The sequence below is a fragment of the Haliaeetus albicilla genome, chromosome 1 (genome assembly GCF_947461875.1).
Source record: "Haliaeetus albicilla chromosome 1, bHalAlb1.1, whole genome shotgun sequence".
NCBI lineage: Eukaryota > Metazoa > Chordata > Aves > Accipitriformes > Accipitridae > Haliaeetus > Haliaeetus albicilla.
This window is the reverse complement of record NC_091483.1, coordinates 17,256,593-17,274,060: the sequence shown is the minus strand read 5'-3', so window position 1 is coordinate 17,274,060 and position 17,468 is coordinate 17,256,593. Positions and strand designations below refer to the sequence as shown.

Below are 17,468 nucleotides of genomic sequence, written 5' to 3'. Positions count from 1 at the left end.
AAAGCAAAAACAGTTTCTTTACCAGCATGTTTTTGTTGAACTCTGATGTTGACAGAACACTTAAAGTGATATCTATTTATTGTAGAAAGGCTTGTTTTGAGAATAAATCAATTTTGCCTAGTGTGGGACAGTTTAAGGCAAATGTTAAGGTACAATTGCAGATTTCAGGTTATGGGCTACAGACTAGAACAATTCTTTCATATGCACTAGTAACAGCTAATGAGGTAATGCTTTTTTTTTTTTTTTAAAGCACTGTATGGCTGCTTCACTGATGTTTGCTGTAAAGTAACTGACGTTACTATTTTGTGCTGTTTTGCCAAGATTATTCTGTGAAGACTGGAGATACTGTGATGATGGAAGTTTGCTGCCAAGACTGCTACTTGAAGATCCAGAAGGTTTCTTCTTTGACTTCAGAGTGTGGGATGGACTTCAGTGACAGAGATGACACACTGAGTTTGGGCAATGAGGCTGAATTATGTAATGCTTTGGCTGGTCTTCAGACAACTAGCAAACAGGATGGCAATGGTCAAGTATGTGTGTTGGAATCCACAGAAATAGCCCTGCTGAACAATGTACCATACCACGAATGTTTTAAAGCTGCCATGGGCAAAGTGCTCTTGTCATTAAATCCATCTAAGGACTTGCAGTCCATGGATGTTGATGGACATGGCAGTGGGATGAACCTCCAAGAGAGTCAAAACAAGAGCTCTCTAGATACGGCTCCTGACCCTTTGTACATTTTAGATGTATCTGAAGGCTTCTCCATCCTGCCAATTATAGCTGGCAAACTTGGACCAGTTAGAGCCTACAGTTCTATTGAGAAAGAACAGCATCAGGCAGCACTTAATGTAATTTCAGAAGCTAACCATTTCCCTAAGGAAACACTAGAGTTTTGGCTCAGCCACTTAGAAGATGAAAGTGTGGTGCTACAGAGACCCAAATCAGACAAATTGTGGAGTATTATTATCTTGGATGTTATAGAGACATCAGGTTTAATCCAGCAGGAGGTGATGGAAAAGGCTGCAATATCCAGGTACAGTATAAATTGACAGAAGTATTCCTAGAAATCTGTAATTATCTGAAAACCTCTAAAAATATTCCTTCTAACTACAAAATTACTGTCATGTTGGTTCTATAGAGCAGGAAAAGCTTGTTTTCTGAATGGTTCAACCTCCCAGAGTGTTTCTGGTGGGACCATTGTATACACGTATCTTCTAAAAAAAGTGTCAAGATTTGACTTTCATAGACTTCTTTATATTTTGTATGCAAGAATATGAATGGAAGATACTATTGCTTGTTCTATCGGAAGTTCCCAGGATGGCCAACATCTTGGCAATTACTGAGGTAGCTCTTAGTGCAAGGTTAGAAAAGCCCAGATTCATTTACATGTCAAACTGTTGTTGGAACAAACTGGTACTGCTAAAAGACAAACCCTTGGTGTTAGAACAGCCAGGGAGGCAGCAACAAAGCTAGCTGTTAGCCATGGCGGGAGGGATGGGAAGGAATGCAGAGCAAGAGAAATAAAATAATGGAAACAGGTGGCAAAAAAAGTAAATGTGAAACAGGTTTGTGTCCTTCTGTACTGCTAGGGGAACCTTCTCTGTTTATCTTCATGCTTGGTGATGGCAGAATATTCCATATGATTTATGTTCATTACCTTTTCGAAGCCTTGAATCTTTGAATGACTTGAAAGACTTTTTTTGCTGTAAGAACAAATGGGAAATTACTCTGACTTTTGTCATATGCAGACAAAAATCCGTTAGTGTGAAAATACATCCAATAGTGCACTACTTACCTACCTATGAAAAGAGGCCTGCTGTAGGAAAAGGAAACCTAAAACAATCTGTATTGAATTGGAGGTGTTTGATATTATGCTGAGTGAAAGCTTCTAGCAGTTGCTGCGCTCAGTGGTGTGATACTCTGTAGCAAGAGACCAAGCAAGGCTCATGTGTTCTTTTCAGGAAAAAATGCTGTCTCCTGTATCACTATCAACTTTTGTTAAACACTTAAAGAAGGGCGAGTTAAATTTCCATTAGTTTTTGTTTCCCTGTGGGTATGCTGCCTTCTTAACCAGTGCCTCCCAACAGTATGTACTTCCTGACTTGCAGTTTTACTAAGTATCTCTGCCACTGTTAGATGCTGCTGCTATGAATAAATCCCACTATCTTCATCTTGAAATATCACTGTTTCCAATATTGACACTGAGAAAACACTACTTAGTTCTGTAGTTCTAGTATTATGTGACAAGTTTTCCTTTTTTGTCTGATACAGCTGTCTGGTCAAATGGGATCAAACGGAAATGCTTAGGAGCACTTGACTTCAGAGGAAGAACTAGTGTGCCTTTCTTAAACGTACTTAATGTTCTTTCATTACTGTTGAATGATATGCTTTAAAGGTGAAATCTCTCTGACTTTACAGATGTTTACTTCACAGTGGAGGGAAGATTTTCCCACAGTATGTGTTGGTATACGGGATGCTTGTAGAATCAGAGTCTCTGTTATTGGAGAGTGCTGTTCAAGGAACAGAACCAACTCTTGGGTTTAATATAGCCCCTTTTATCAACCAGTTCAAGGTAAGAAGTTGGTGGGTGTCTTCCAGGCACAGTTCCAAAGCCTGCAGCTGTCTAGCTGTTTAGTTTTGGTGTAAACTGCAAGAAAACTGAAGAGCTGAATCTTTTTCATATCGTTGAAGTTATCAAGAGAGGTTTATGTGACCAGACAGGGACCTTGAGATAAACTAAAATGGGTAATGTTTGTTATAGAACTGGTATAGAAGTTTTGTCTGAGTAATGAAAGATGCAGTGTTACTGTACAGAAGAGTGATTGTGCTGTTACTATCTCCTTCATCACCTTGTACCCCAACAGTCACACTTCAAAAGGGATTAGAAGGGTGTATTTTGCATTTTGGCTGTCTCTTACAGGCATTACAGTAATTCCTAGGAACTTTTGCATTATTATTAAGTCTTAACTTTTCACGTTTTAATGGCTATTGATGCATGAAGTTATGGTATATGCTCCTAGGTACCTGTTCGTGTGTATTTGGATCTCTCTACATTACCATGTCTACCCCTGAGCAAGCCAACAGAGCTTTTGAGGCTAGATCTCATGAACCCTTTGTTGAACAGCTCCAGCAGAGAAGTGAAGGTGAGTTGTGTATACATAAAGTTAGAAGTGTGCTTAACTGCTGTTCTCCAGAGCTGTTCATTAATTGCTCACCTTGGCTGAAAACTTCAGTACAGAATTTACTTGTCTGCAGGTATCTCTGAAATGGATTGAAATGGTTTGAACTACTTTATTTTCTTACTTCTTTGAAAAGGGTGTAACTGATTCCTATTTTAAATATTTTTAGGTACAAATTTGTAAGTCTGGCCAAGTCACTGCAATTCCCTTCTGGTACCACATCCATCTAGATGAAGACCATAGCTTGAATACATCTGATGCATCCTCACACTGGAAACAAGCTGCAGTTGTTCTCGATGAGCCCATCCAAGTTCAGGTTGGAGATGAACTTGTGCTTGATGTTCAACACCATAAAAGCAATATTAGCATTACAGTTAAACGGTGAAGAGTGTCATGTGTAAACTGATTTGTGGTTAATTACCTATGCATAAATTGACTGTTCATGACATCACTGATGTTAATTTATATTAAAGTCTAAATTTTATCTACTGATCAAAAAAGCTATTTTGTTGCTTTAATAGTTGATACTTACCTTCCACTGATGGACTAAAACTTGCACTGTAAGGGTATCTTACCAAGCAAGCAGTTAGGGGAGGTATTGTCTTCACTGCAGCAAAAACCTGATTGCTAGCTATTGCAGTGACTACAACAGTGGGACAGACTTCTCTTGCTACCATATCATCTGTAGTAAGAAAAAAAGCATCCAGATGCCTAAACCAGAAATAAACAGCTGTGGCTATTCAGAATAGAGTCCTTGTTTCTCACAGAGAAGTTCCACTTCTCAGTTGCCAAAGCCTCTGACTTAAGTGTATTGAGGTGTTAGCCTTGTAGTAGGGACTGTAATGCCGTTGCAGTATCACAAGTTAGTGTTGCACATAGACAATTATAAAAAGTTGTAAAGGAGTACTATTGAAGAACTTAAGTTGTATAGTGGAAGGTAAAGCTAGTAAACTTTTTAGAATCCCTCAGAGAATCATTTCTGGTAATGTAATGGGCCTGAACTCTTGTCTATATGAAAGTTGTATAAAGTATTACATCAGTCACCACAGTACTACTGCATCTCTTCTACAGCATTACATTTTGGTATAATCCAGGTAGCAAGTTCCTTCTATTAAATTTATATCCAAATGGAAGAGTAACAAAAGCTTCTAACCCAGCATTGATTCCGCCTCTGTAGAGATATGAGGAGGACTGTTAGCAAGATATTTCTGTAGCTGAGTTTCTTTATACTGTGCTGTCCATTCCATGTAGAAAAGGCATTTCTGTGATCTTTCCTTAACAGGAGCCTATATAAAGAGCCATCCACAAATAATTTTTCTAGAATCTCACTGCATGCAAGATCCATATGTACTCTTTATTAGGTCAAGTGTTTCAGATAGGCGCTCTCAGTTTAACTGCAGGGACTGCTGGAGCTGTGGTTGTCCCAGCCTGCAGCTGAACCTGCTCCTGATTGCTGTAATAAATCTCCTTCTAGAAGGGTGGAGGAAAGGTCTCCAATTTATTTTATTTTATTTTCAAAACAGAGGTAATGACTAAGTCAAGTTTTCTGAAGATAAACTAACTGGTTACCATCCTTTATCCAAGGGGTACAAAGCATAACAAAATGAAAGTGAATTAGAGTAGGACAGAGGCTTTCCATACTAAATAGAAAACAGCTTTTCTTAAAAAACAAAAACAAAAAAACAACAAATCCATGGTCCATAAAATCTAAGTTACTGTCCAACACAACTAAACCTAGTAGGTACAGGGTATTTTCACCAAAGTGCAGTTTATTATAGAGAATTATTTAGGCTTCTTGTGCTGGAAAACCCCTGATAAAAGCAAAACCAGTAAATGATAAGGGTTAGGCATATTTATTAAGTTTTTTAGCAATTAATAAGACAGCAAAATGAGTTAAAGAAAAATGAAGGACATATTCTACCCTGATGCAATGAGACTAAGCACAGGGCTGAAAATGACCATTACTGAGTTTTCAAGCGGTGTGCTAAGTAAGGCAAGAGCAATCTTTAAGACTTCTTACTAAAAGCTGGGAGAAGATTAGGCAGAAAACAATGGAGGAATAAATACGGTTAATACAAAGATGAAGCACTGTTTGCAAATGAACTTTTTATATAAACTTGATAAGTCATGCTGTGGAATGCTGTTGTAGTAGTTTTCAAAAGACAGTGTAGGTATCATTGAAAGATTTCTATTTATTGTGAAAGTTCAATAGCAATGGTTCATGGAAAGGTATGATCCTGTAAGCTACTGCAATGAAAATATAACTTTTCTCCCAGAAAAAAAAATGCAGGAATACTGTGCACATGGACTGATGGAGTAATAATAAAATAATGTAGTAGCTTTCCAGAAATGCTGTGAGAGAAGCAACCAGGACACTTAACTAGCTGTTTTCCTGTCAAAGTCCCCTCCCTGTATCTTACCTAAGTTTTACACCGCACACATATAACTTTGTGTTAAAAAAACCTCTTCAGTGTGATGTTTTTGAAAAGCTAGAGTGCAGTAGCTGTTTGCTTCCAGCAGCTTTGATCCTTCGGATGTTATTTCTACCAATGCCCCTTTTTACCTGTATATATGCAGGAAATCAGATTATTTCTAATACTGGCTACAGTGGGCACTAAAGTCCCCAGGTGTTGAGAGGTCTCACAAGTTGTTTTCTTTTAGAACACTGCTATTACATGGATAAAAAGATACCTGGAATCAAGCATAAATAAGTAGATTCTGATTCTTCATAAGCTCAAACAAGAAATCCCTTTTCAGTACAAGCCTTAAAATACTGAAAGCACAAACTCTTGTACTAGTTATACTTAAGATCCTCTTCTTCCATGAAGAGGACAGTTGTATTCATGTATCATTCACTCTCTTAAATTACTGTAGCAGTAAATCAGATCAAAAGAAGGTAAACAGTTTAAATAAAATCTTTAATTGCTTATTTACAACAAAGGCAATGACTTGGCAAATTGGAAATTATGATTTGCACTTTCCCACTAACTTCAGATACAGCAAGTACATAGTCAACTATAAAATATGCAGCCTAGTGAGTAAGGCGCAATATTTACATCACACTAGTACTGCAAAAAAAGCACTTAAGATGCATTTACCATTGACAGCCAGAAGGTAAACGTTTATCCTGTAAATGCTAACAATGCTGAAAAAGAAACCTCAAATGTCACTTAAAAGGTCAGTGCTCTAGGTTTGGGTTTGGTTTTTTTTTTTGTCAGATTGCAAACATGCAATAGGAATAAAAATCTGGTAATGGCATAAAAACAATACCCCTCTGATTTTGTCAGTTTTTGCAAAATAACATTGATACAAGTGTACTTCTTGGTCTGAAATCTAATGCTAGTAACTCCAGTATTAGACTAGCTGCTTAGTTTTACCTTAGCAAAGGTCTTTTCTGGGATGGTGGTGGGAAAAAATCAACTATTACATTTGAATCCAGGCTATACTAGAAGCATAATACAATAATCACACACACATACACAAATTTATGAATACAAATTACTACAGACACATTGTCAAGATATCCTGCTTTAACAGCTTAAAAAAAAAACAACAACAACTTGTGTTAAAGAATTTATTGCAGCCCAAAATAAAGAAATCAGTTTTGGTTTTTACTTCCTTTTTGATGTCCTTTGTTCCCCCCCATGTATTTTAAGGTAGTAACCATTATTCTTATTTTAGAAGGATAGAAGAAAAGTAGTTAAGTGTAAGGTATTAATCCCAAACCTGTCATCCTGGCTGTCTCTTCTGAATGTAAAAGACTTACAAATTATGAGCTACAAGGACAACAGATACACCAACCATATGTTCTGGGCATGGAATTTTATAGTGAGGCCTGTAGGGAATGCTTTCTCTGTATCAATTCTTTACTGATGCTCTGTAATATTCTCTTCATGAAGGGGTTTTATTTAGCTATGCAGGAAAGGGAAGAAAATGGCATCTGTACAGAAGTTACCGTTTCATCCAAACTCCGTTCAGCATTGGGGTATGGAAGTTACCATCATTAAGAGGACAACCAAAGCTAATACAAACACTTTTTGCTACTGCCCTCTTGAAATTAAGTTTTCCCATTGCTAATAGTACTTACACTTCATCTTTAAAAGAGCAGACTATTTTTTCAAATGTTTCTCTTTGATTAATAAAAGTCAGTGTAATTCTGACATGTGTAAGTGTTGAGCAGTTTACGGAGTTGATTCTTAAACTTATGCAGAAACCTTTACAGTGTGCGTGTTTTATATTCATGGGGTACTCGCAGATACTCACATCCATTGTAGGTTCAGTATGCAGATGTCAGTTAGAGCCATGTCCTCTTCCTGTCTGTGCAGTAGTTTCTTCCAAGCTTTTCAACTTTCACCACTAGTAGTACATGTTAACAGAACATGTGTGGCAAGTATATAACAGACTCCTTGACACATCCAAAGAAAAGGTGAGTCTAACTTTTATCCAAAGCTTTCTCTGATAAATTGTGCTCTAGTTCGGGTGACTCCTCAGCATCTCGAATAGCAGAAGTGTTATAAATACCATCAACTGCAGGGGCTGTCGTTGGTGTTGTGAGAGGTGTCACAGTGTGTCCAAACCCCTGATAATGACCCATGGGCGAAGATGGCATTGAAGAAGCATCAGAAATTGGGTCTTGAGTAGATGAAGACAGTAAACTTGTATGCTCATTCTGTTCATGATCCTCAGCAAAAAACATTTTCCTTGGTTGGCCCAAAACTGTCCTTCCTAGAGTTATGCCAAACAAAAATACTTTTTAATATTACCAGCACTATACCAAGGCCTTTGAACACATCAACTCTAAAACAGGCATGTTAAGTTAGAAGATGTAAAACTGTTATAAAACAGAGATGCATGGACACTGTTAGCTTTAATAAATAAAAGAATGTCTTTCCATTTAAAAAAAGACATCCCTCTTCTACCTAACACACCTGAAACTTACCCTGAGATCCATCTATTTAAAGAAAAATTAAAAAATGGACTCTGAATCAGTCAGGAGTACTGGAAAGAGCAAAGTGCCAGACAAACCATGAAACTTCTAGGGATGCAGCTGCCACTAATTTGGTATGGGAAGTTCGCAAGGTACTACAGAGATGGATAATAGCTTAAAATGAAGCTGGAAATACATGTGCTGTTAACAGATCGCACAAATCTGTCTTACTTACCAACATTTCGAACCTGTTCTGATATATCTGCCCTTATATCAGAAATATCCCACATTGCAAGAAAAGAGTCAAAGCATGACCCTTCTTCAGCTTCTTGAACGTAAGGTTTATAGGAAAAACTGTAGTGATGCGCAATAGCAGCCAGGAACATCTCAACACAAATGATAAAATCCTGCAATGAGAGAGATACTGACTTAATCATTCATAACTGGAGAAAAATTATTCCTGGGTTTCTTCTACAATTGAAAGACTGCAATTGCCTTGGGATACTGGCATCAGCTACTTTTCCACTAGAGGTAGGATATTCTTGGCAGGCTTCAGAGCCATGTGCACTACACACATAACTGGAATTGGTCCTTGCTGATGGACGGACTTGCTGGAAGCAGACATTCAACAAGCAGCACCTCTACAATGAATTCTTGCAAGAAGAAATGCAAGGATATCCAACAGAAGTATTTACCTGGGGCACATTCCTTCTTCCCCACACATGGATATAGAAGTGTTGAGCATAAAACTCACTTGGGATGACTAGCTGAAACTTAGCCCAACTTATAATAAATACAGTACTAATCTAGCCTGTGTTAGTTAAATAAAGTGAGTATGACAATATTTGCTTGAGATCAGCTATAAAGAAGTAATTGTCCCTACCTGTAGGCCTGTAGCCACAGCTTCCACACTTTGCCATTCCCAGGTGTGTTTCTCAGAAATAACGCCAACTTTCACCAACAATGCAATAAGCACAGCTTGCCTATAAAGATTATTTTTTATTATTATTGTAACAGTAATGCCAAAAAACCTGCAAGCAAATCTTGTAAACGAGCCCTGTTCTTATGTGTACACAGAAAGAATCTTACAAAAACCATACTGTTTATATATTTAGATTTTAAGAGGAGGAAAACAGACTTAAAAAGAGATGTCATTCATCCATAGTCCTAAAGACCAACAGAAAACAAAACCAAAGAAGAGTGTGTTGTTCCAGTTAGTTATTAGAACAAGTTGCTTCTCTTTCAGGGTACTACTGCAGCCCACAGAGTAATGTTCAGATAATCAAATGTACTCACTCATTAGCAGTTAAGTGTAAGCAATGCTTAAATAGTAATTTATAGTTAAGTTATAGTAACTTATTTTGAAAAATTTAAAGTAATTATTTTAAAAAGTAAAAAAAAAAATAATCGTTTTTTGTTTCAAAATAACTGCAAGTGAAGATTCTAAAACAATCTCAAGTGAACAAGACTGCTGTGTCCAACATACTAGTACCCTTTTCCCCTCACAGCACTTCACGAAGATTACGGGTAGACTTTTTGAGGCCTCTAACCTCAGTAACAAATCCAGCTTTTTTAGCTCTTGTATGATCCACCCTGAGAGCAAGACGTAATGAGTAAATAATTCACTTACCAGAAGGAAACAAAAACTACCATCTTCACACAAAGGAACTTGCCAACAGGTTGGATAGGGTTCAGTTCTTCACGTAGTACTTTATAAAACAGCACCAGACAATACATCGCAAACTAACAAGGAAAAGAAAATGAAGAAAAGCTTTCAAATCCTTGTTTATTTTGTGTTGGAGTTGTTACACAGCATCTCTTCAGTTAAAAAATATAACACAGTACAATACAAACTTTAAAAGCTATCTCTTTTAGAAAAGAAGCTCTGGATTTATGGAATCTTTGCTTTACTGTTTTAAAACAGACTTTTTTTTTTCCTGAAATTGTATTTCTGAAATGCATGGTATTGGCAGACAGAGACTGAGGTCATCTATCTACACACTAAAGCAAAGCATAGGAAGGTCCCATAAAATTTTTTCAATGCCAAGCACATCTCTAGGGAAAATGGCATAAAAAGCACACGTTCTTTCAGGCTTCTGTTATGAACACCTCAAATGTTGCCTCTTTATGAGAGATGAGGCAATGAATGCAATCTTCACTGCAAATCTGAACAAGTTTCCTGTTACTGACAACTGCAAGCACCCAAAACTAACGTACAGCCAAACCTAAGGAACCAATCTCCCCTTTTCATGCCTATTCTCCTAGCCTCTTACTACTAAGTTTCTTTAAGCAATCATGTCAACCAGGACATGCAGAAGTATGTGCTGCTGCTAGAACTGTTGTCACAGCAGAAAGCAGTTACAGTCCGAAACAGTCACCCATCAAACACAGGTGGCACTAGGAGGAGGACACCCTTTCTAGATGTGATGTCATGCTGTCCTGATTCCTGGTGCTGTTGTCAAGAGAAGAAAGAAGCTTGGAGGCTAGAAGGCTAAGCAGCGAGGAGCCAGAGCTGCTGCTCTCTCCTCTTGCAATAGCTCGTGTGTAGTATACCCTGGGTGAAGCAGAAAATGATTCCTCTGCATTCCCAGCAAGCCACTAAATGCAATCCCTGACCTACAAAATGAAACTTTCAAGTCTAGGAGCTGACCTTACCCTTACCCTGACATCATCTGGCAGCTGAACCAACAAGACAAGGTGTTAGGCAGGCCAGAATCTCAGCACTGCATGCACCGTTTCCATTTTTTCCTGTCAATGCTGTTACCACCAGCTTTGTAACACAGTATTTTTAACACAGCCACTTCTGATTCTTTGTATGTGTGCTGGGAAGAAGCTACCAGGGTGAGTCAAGTCATCTCTTCTGCAGAGGGGCAAGTCTGTAGCTCTAACGTGCCTGGGCCATACCACTTCACCCATCAAATAGTTTGGGGTAGAGAGGCGGGACACTTTATTACCTTATGGAGCTTCATAGTAAAAATAACAAAAGTTTTAGATTATCTGTTTTTCTAGTATTTTGCATGCATAGTATTTAACAGACAGTAACTTTGACTTACAGTGGGAAATAATCTACCCATAAGAATTACCAGACGTTAACACAATTACCGTCAATAGTTCACATAGAAGATTTACATAATACTAATATGATGACTTAAAAGAACAGAAAGATGTACTCTTGATACTCACTAGCTGTGACATGTTGTTAAGTATAACCAGGTAAGTCCAAGCATTGTTGAAGCTGAAGTTTCCTTCATCATACACTCCCACTAGTTCACAAATTCTGAAAGAATTTTTAGAGTTCATCACTATGCAGTAAAAGATCACTTTCTTGAAGTGCTAAATCTTCAGTACATCGATCAACTGTTAGAATCCAGAATCTTTTTTGGTACTCAAATATGGGCATTGGTGAGTCTGCACAAGAATCAGTTTTCAACAGCATATGGCATAGGAAGTTTGTATTGTATTTTCCGTAGAAGAAACAGTGTTTGAATGCAGCATTAACATATCTCATTGTGGAATGAATGCAACAATTAAACATAATCTTTTTTTTTTTTAGCTGTTTTGCTTTTAACTGTTAGAACACATACAGCTAATATAAATACTTATATGGATGTTCTTTCTGAGTAGCAACTTTTTTCACAGTCCCATAGATTTAACAGTAATAATCATCAATACAAAGTTCATGAAATTAAGCTTTCAGCATCAACATGCATAACTGCCTGCTATTCCTTTACAACAACAGGTTATATGATATGTATGAAGGCACACAGTAGGGCTTGTCACATGCAAAGTTTAATCAAATTTAAAAAGTTACATGAAATACCAAATTGTTGGATGCACTGCAAAAAGGGAGAAGGAGGAAAAAAAGACTAAAAATTAAGAGATCACAAAGATGTCTTTCCCACATAAACACTACTTCACATTCTCTCCCACTGCCTTCAGCAGCAGGCATTAAGTATTTATTATTTCAATTCTACAAATAATCATTTTCTATAGAGAAATCATAGGTTGATTCAAATTGCCGGGACCCATTTAGCATGTAACACAACAAGTCTACTTTCAAACTGCCTTGATTCAATACAAAGGGCATGAAAATTCTTCCCAGTGTAACTCAAAATTATATCCTGAAGATCAATATTAATTATTGATAAGCATACTTACAAAGCAATAATGGTAGTAAATGGTCTGACAACAGTGTACTGCAAAACACCCAGTTTACATCTAAATAATAAAACTCTGCAAGAGAAACACAAAATTCATTGTACAAGAATTTAAAGACAATTCACTTATGGAAGTTTCCTGTTCTTAGTAGTTTCACTAAACTAAATTTTTATTTCATGGTAATTTCAACTTCTGCTTCCAGGACATCAGATGCTACAGTATATAGCATGTATATACACAATACGCAAAAAACCTAGACTTTCATAGATGTATAACAGGAAATAGTCAGTGATTCACTTCTTTTAGCCATGGAAAGCTTCTGGCTGGGATAAACAAAGAGAATGCAATTTTCACTGTGTTTGAAGGCATTTAAGAATTACTTATATTCATAGTTTAACATTTTAAACAGCTTTATCAAAATCTCTTAAGAGAGATGCTTATCAGATTAAGCACACAAAAACAAACAGTTGGGGGCATGTGGCCATTTGTCCTTCACCTGTGGAAGTAAAAGCAATAGGCTATCTGGTCTACCAGCGATTCTTCATGAGGTTTTTGGCAAATGTTACATGACAGCAAAGGAAGCAAATTCAAGGAGACCTTTATCCAATATTTCTGAAAAATAAGGAAGTTTTCTTCCGCACCACCTGAGTCAATGCATGTCAGTAACTAAGTGCAATTTATAGGATGTTTTACAGCTAGATGAAAACATGTTCACAGCTGCTTTCAGTACAGATTCCTAGCTGATAAAATGTGTGCAAACCATAAACTGACTCTGCCAAGCAACAACAGTTATATTACTAAATATGAAAACAACATGTTTGTTTCTGATTACACAGCTTAAAATTTTAAGATGTCATCATATACTCACTCTCCCATAGCCCACGACGGACAACAACATAGAGGCGGCAGATGTCTCTGCTGATCTTTCGCTTCTATTATTAATACGAGGTTTGGATACCGGTTGGTTAGATAATTTGAAAGAAAAACCATAAAATTATAGATGACATAAGCTTCATAGCATTCTCGACATGTATCCACATATATTGCAATGTTGGGGTATTTCAAAGCTATCCACTGTAAGAAGAGAGGTACACGAAAGGTTACACGTGAGAAAGACAAAAGTGATTCCAATGACAACATTGGCTGGCTAGTTCAGCAAGCAATACTTCATTAGATAGCAGGCACTAATTAAACAGGGCTTGAAGCATTTGGCTAACAAGAGTGTTATGCTATGGCTAGAAAATAACATTCTGTAAAAATACAAGTAGAACTTCAGATTGCATCTCTGCTGCTTCAAATGGAAGCATGCTTAAAGCACTGTGCAAGAGATGCTCTGTATCTTTGACCACACAATTCAGTCTTTCATTTAAAAGGAACTAGGGAGATGGTTCCCTACACATAACCTACTCCTGTTAGGAGGAGACAAGACAGAACCATTTCCTGAAATTCACAAATTCATTGTCAATATGGGTTTGAGACTAAGTTTTTAGTCCATCAGTATAAAGTTGATTTATTTTGGTATCTAATATGTAAATGTTTGTTCTGGCATGTTTGCAAAATATAAAAGGAAGCAGCAGATTAGCCTTAAAGTGGTAATCATCCCTCTAAACTAGAATTTCAGACAGAAAAGTGATTTTTTTTTTTTTTTTTTTTTTTTTGCAAAACTGTGATTATGGATCAGCTATCAGAGGTTTCAATTTTTGAGTATCACACTGCTGTTGCACTGTTCAGTGCAATCTGTCCTACTGCGTTTTTTTTGTTTGGGTTCTTGGAGGAGGGGGGAAGAGTTAAATAGAGGCAGGTGTTTTGAGTTTACTTTGCTTCCCTAGGTTGTAGCAGAGAGAATGTTGTGCCTTCTCTGACCTTCTTATTAGAACTACTGGAAGATGCTTCACATCCTCATTGCAGTTAAAAAATACTAGAGATGACAGATGTTGCAACACCTTTGTGGAAGATGTAATACCACACCTACTAAACTGAGAATACAGTATTTGAATCTGAGAAGAGAACTTTATGTTCAGCTCAGGTTAAGCACTCTAGGAGGATACCATATATGCAGCAAAGGCCATAAGATCCAGGAGTCTGGGGAAAGATTTCAGTATGTCAGAAATGTCCCTGAATGCCTGGCTAGAGCTCATTTAATTAGCAAGTAATTTTCTTCCAAAGGAAAATTCTGTACTTGAAATTGAAGTATCACCCTGCGGTAGCTGATATTCCCCATAAGGCACAGATAATGTTGTTTTCTTCCCCACTTTCCTTCGTTCTCAGATATTCTAAATCCCAGTCTCTCTCTCAAAAAAAAAAAAAAAAAAAAAAAAGAAAGAAAGAAAATAAGAACATATATAAAGGTGACACTTCATAAACACTCAAGGGATGGGAGAAAAATCAAAAGTTCCTGGAAAGCTGCCTTTTATGGGGGAAACAGAAGTATTTGCAATGTCAACAGGTGATGATAACATGTAAACACACATCCTATACAGTCCACAGATTTAGTATGTTGCTTAGCTCTGGCTGACCAATAGGTGACATATTTACAGGAACCATATCTGGTATGGCCAATAGAATCTACTGCATAAAAATATTCAGAAGTGGATTTTTTGTGGGATCTTACCCTTTTCCTCCTGAAGCAAAAAGGAAGAATTCTAGCACTAAGCATAACTTGGGAAAGAATTTTAGTACTAAGCCTAACTCAGGAAAGAAAGGTAAGGCACTGAATTTTGAGACAGTACTTGAATCAGTCTGGTTTCCATTTCAGCTGTTACTGAAGATGGAAGGACCAAAAGCAGGCTCTTGTTGTACCCCTTTCCACATCTGTCATAAAGGATACTCAAGGACAGGGTTAGCAAAAGCGATCCCACAAGCTCCACAAGAAGAATGTAATATCGCTAGAACTATGCTTCTGATGTACTCCACAAACAGGAATGCCCAGAAGTTTCTAGGACTACAACTCCCCATGCAGCACAGTTTCTGCTAACTGTGACACTGTTTTCCCTCACTCCCACAGCAAACAGAATTTTATTGAGCTGTTAACAGTAAGAGAACACTTACACTGTCTAAACTGTAAATCGGCACCATCCACAGAATCCTGTTACAATAACAAAAGAACATTTAATATTACTAGAAGTATTTTTAGTCTGAATTAAATTCAACATTTGTACCACAGGTAAAATGCAAAATATTACCTGATTATTGGTTTCTGTAATTCAGGTTGAGTATAATGGACTAAGTGTTGTAGTATTCCCCAGAGAGATATTGGTATAGTCATCAGTAGAAATATCCCAGCGATAAACCATGCCTTGGTATGAATTCCAACCTTGCAAAGAAAAAGAAAAATGCAAGATCAAAGTTTCAGTATTAATACTTGTCGTGGTTTAACCCCAGCCAGCAACTAAGCACCACGCAGCCGCTTGCTAGTACAGGAAGAAAAATAATTTCCTTTTTTTTTTTACTGCGAATAAAGTTTTAAGATGGACATTAAGTAAATATCCCAATATTAAGTTTAGTTTTTCTAACTCTGCTTTTCTAATACACAAAATCCCAAAGTCTCCCTTGCAATTTGTTGATGTGGCTTACAGTAAAACTTAAAAACTCAGAAAGATGAGAAATCTTGCAGAACCAACCTAAATCATCACCAATAAACACAAAACAGCCTAAAAAAAATGTAGCAATTCTCACTATTTAATTTACTGAAAGCCACAATGGATTCCTTGCTTTAGGTCTGCAACTTGTCTCAGTTCAGTGCTTCATTATAAAGTTTCTGAAAGCTTGTGGATTTAAAGTGTTTTTAGCTTTAAAAATCAAGTTCCAACTAGTAATCAACTTCAACTAGTTTTGTTTAACAATGTGAAATAGATATGCATGTGTGTATATATATAAATATATAATGTCTGCTAAAGCACAAGGCTACAATTTTAAACCAAAGCTCTCTGAAAAATAACTGTATTAGTAATCCTAGAGTACCAAAACCTGAGAAACACAGTAGACTCTTCTCAAACAGTTTTTTTTGTTGAGAATTTCTTCTGTGACCCCCTACTGTACATGAACACCTCATGTCTTCTGTTGTTTTCCTGTTCAAATATTGCTTCCGAGTAGTTTCCCTACCAGTAACAGATTTAACGATTTTGAAATTTCAGATACCGCTTTGTTATAAACACCCATTACGCTGGACATACGACGGCATCAGGACAGGGTTTCAAAACTGGAAATTTAAAATACACTCAAGGCAGATTCTACTGCCATTAAGTGCTTAAAATTATACCATGAGAAAGCTTAGCTCCGGTGGAACAAGCCTGTATTAAAACTGGACAGTATATACTACAGTACCAAGAGCAGCTTCTCTACCTGCTATCTCAGTTCTCCCTGATCAGACAGAACTACCCGAAACATTAGGTGATCAATGCCAATTAGCACTAAGTGTCAAAAAGTAAGTTCGGGGCAGGGCAGCGGCAGAGCTCCAGCCGCGCTCCTGCAGAGCCCGACTCCAGCACCTTCAGCACGGTATCACCTCTTCAACCACCAACGACTATCGAAGCGGAAGGAGGAAGAAATCCTGCGCTGTCCCACCCTGCTTCGTTTGTGCTTTAACACCACGGCAAAGCCACACAGCACCACGGCGGAACTTCCCCAGCCTCTCTTCTCCTCCTTGGGTCTCTACCCGGGCCTGGAGGGCGCTGCCAACCCCCCTCCGAGGAGCGAAGCCGCCCCGCACCGGCCCTGCGGACGGGCCCGGGCTGGCAGACACCCCCCCCCCGCCCCCGTCCCAGCCGCGGGGCTGCCCGCCGCGCCCCGTCCCTCACCTCCAGCTTCTGCAGCTCCCAGACGCAGAGCGGCACCACCACCAGCAGCCCCACGATGTACAGCAGCACCACCAGCGGCCGGATCCACCGCCGCCAGTTCCCGCAGGTGCACGGCATGGCCCCGGCCACGCCGCCCCGCCGGGCCACACCGGCACCGCCCCCCGCGCCCCTCACACCCGCACGGGGCCCGCGGCGCCTCAGCGGGCCGGCGCCGGGCCCGGCAGACCCCAGGGGCCGCGCATCACCGGCGGGGCCGCCCGCACGCCCCGCCGGCTCACATCCGCCGCCGGCTCCGCTCCGCTCCGCTCCGCTCCCCGCCGCCCTCCTCGGCCCGGCCCGCCCCGCCCCTACGCGCCGCGGGGCGCCCGGCCCTGCCCTGGCCCGGCTCAGCGCGGCACCGCCCCGCCG

At 38.9% G+C, this 17,468-nt stretch overlaps 2 protein-coding genes across 6 annotated transcripts in view; one reads left to right on the top strand and one right to left on the bottom strand.

The window, feature by feature from the left end:
* Positions 1-6,713, top strand: part of PRMT9 (protein arginine methyltransferase 9) — a 24,019-nt gene extending 17,306 nt beyond the window's left edge. For all 4 annotated transcript variants that reach the window (XM_069780438.1, XM_069780456.1, XM_069780428.1 and 1 more), the window contains exons 11-14: positions 322-1,033; positions 2,419-2,572; positions 3,021-3,143; positions 3,349-6,713. In XM_069780438.1, coding sequence (XP_069636539.1) covers positions 322-1,033; positions 2,419-2,572; positions 3,021-3,143; positions 3,349-3,564 — 1,205 coding nt within the window. In that variant the 3' untranslated portion in view covers positions 3,565-6,713. The remainder of the gene's footprint in view (positions 1-321; positions 1,034-2,418; positions 2,573-3,020; positions 3,144-3,348) is intronic.
* On the bottom strand, positions 6,079-17,468 carry TMEM184C (transmembrane protein 184C). Of its 2 annotated transcripts, XM_069780493.1 has the most exons (10): positions 17,061-17,468; positions 15,447-15,577; positions 15,313-15,349; positions 13,133-13,338; positions 12,265-12,339; positions 11,290-11,383; positions 9,737-9,849; positions 8,990-9,089; positions 8,342-8,513; positions 6,079-7,904 (listed from the first exon to the last, which is right to left on the bottom strand). In XM_069780493.1, the coding sequence occupies exons 1-10, from the start codon at positions 17,175-17,177 to the stop codon at positions 7,612-7,614; spliced, it is 1,338 nt and encodes a 445-aa protein (XP_069636594.1). In that variant the 5' UTR covers positions 17,178-17,468; the 3' UTR covers positions 6,079-7,611. The 2 variants fall into 2 exon arrangements, with proteins under 2 accessions (XP_069636594.1, XP_069636601.1); XM_069780500.1 differs by lacking the exon at positions 17,061-17,468 and having other exon boundaries at positions 15,313-15,381; positions 15,447-15,579.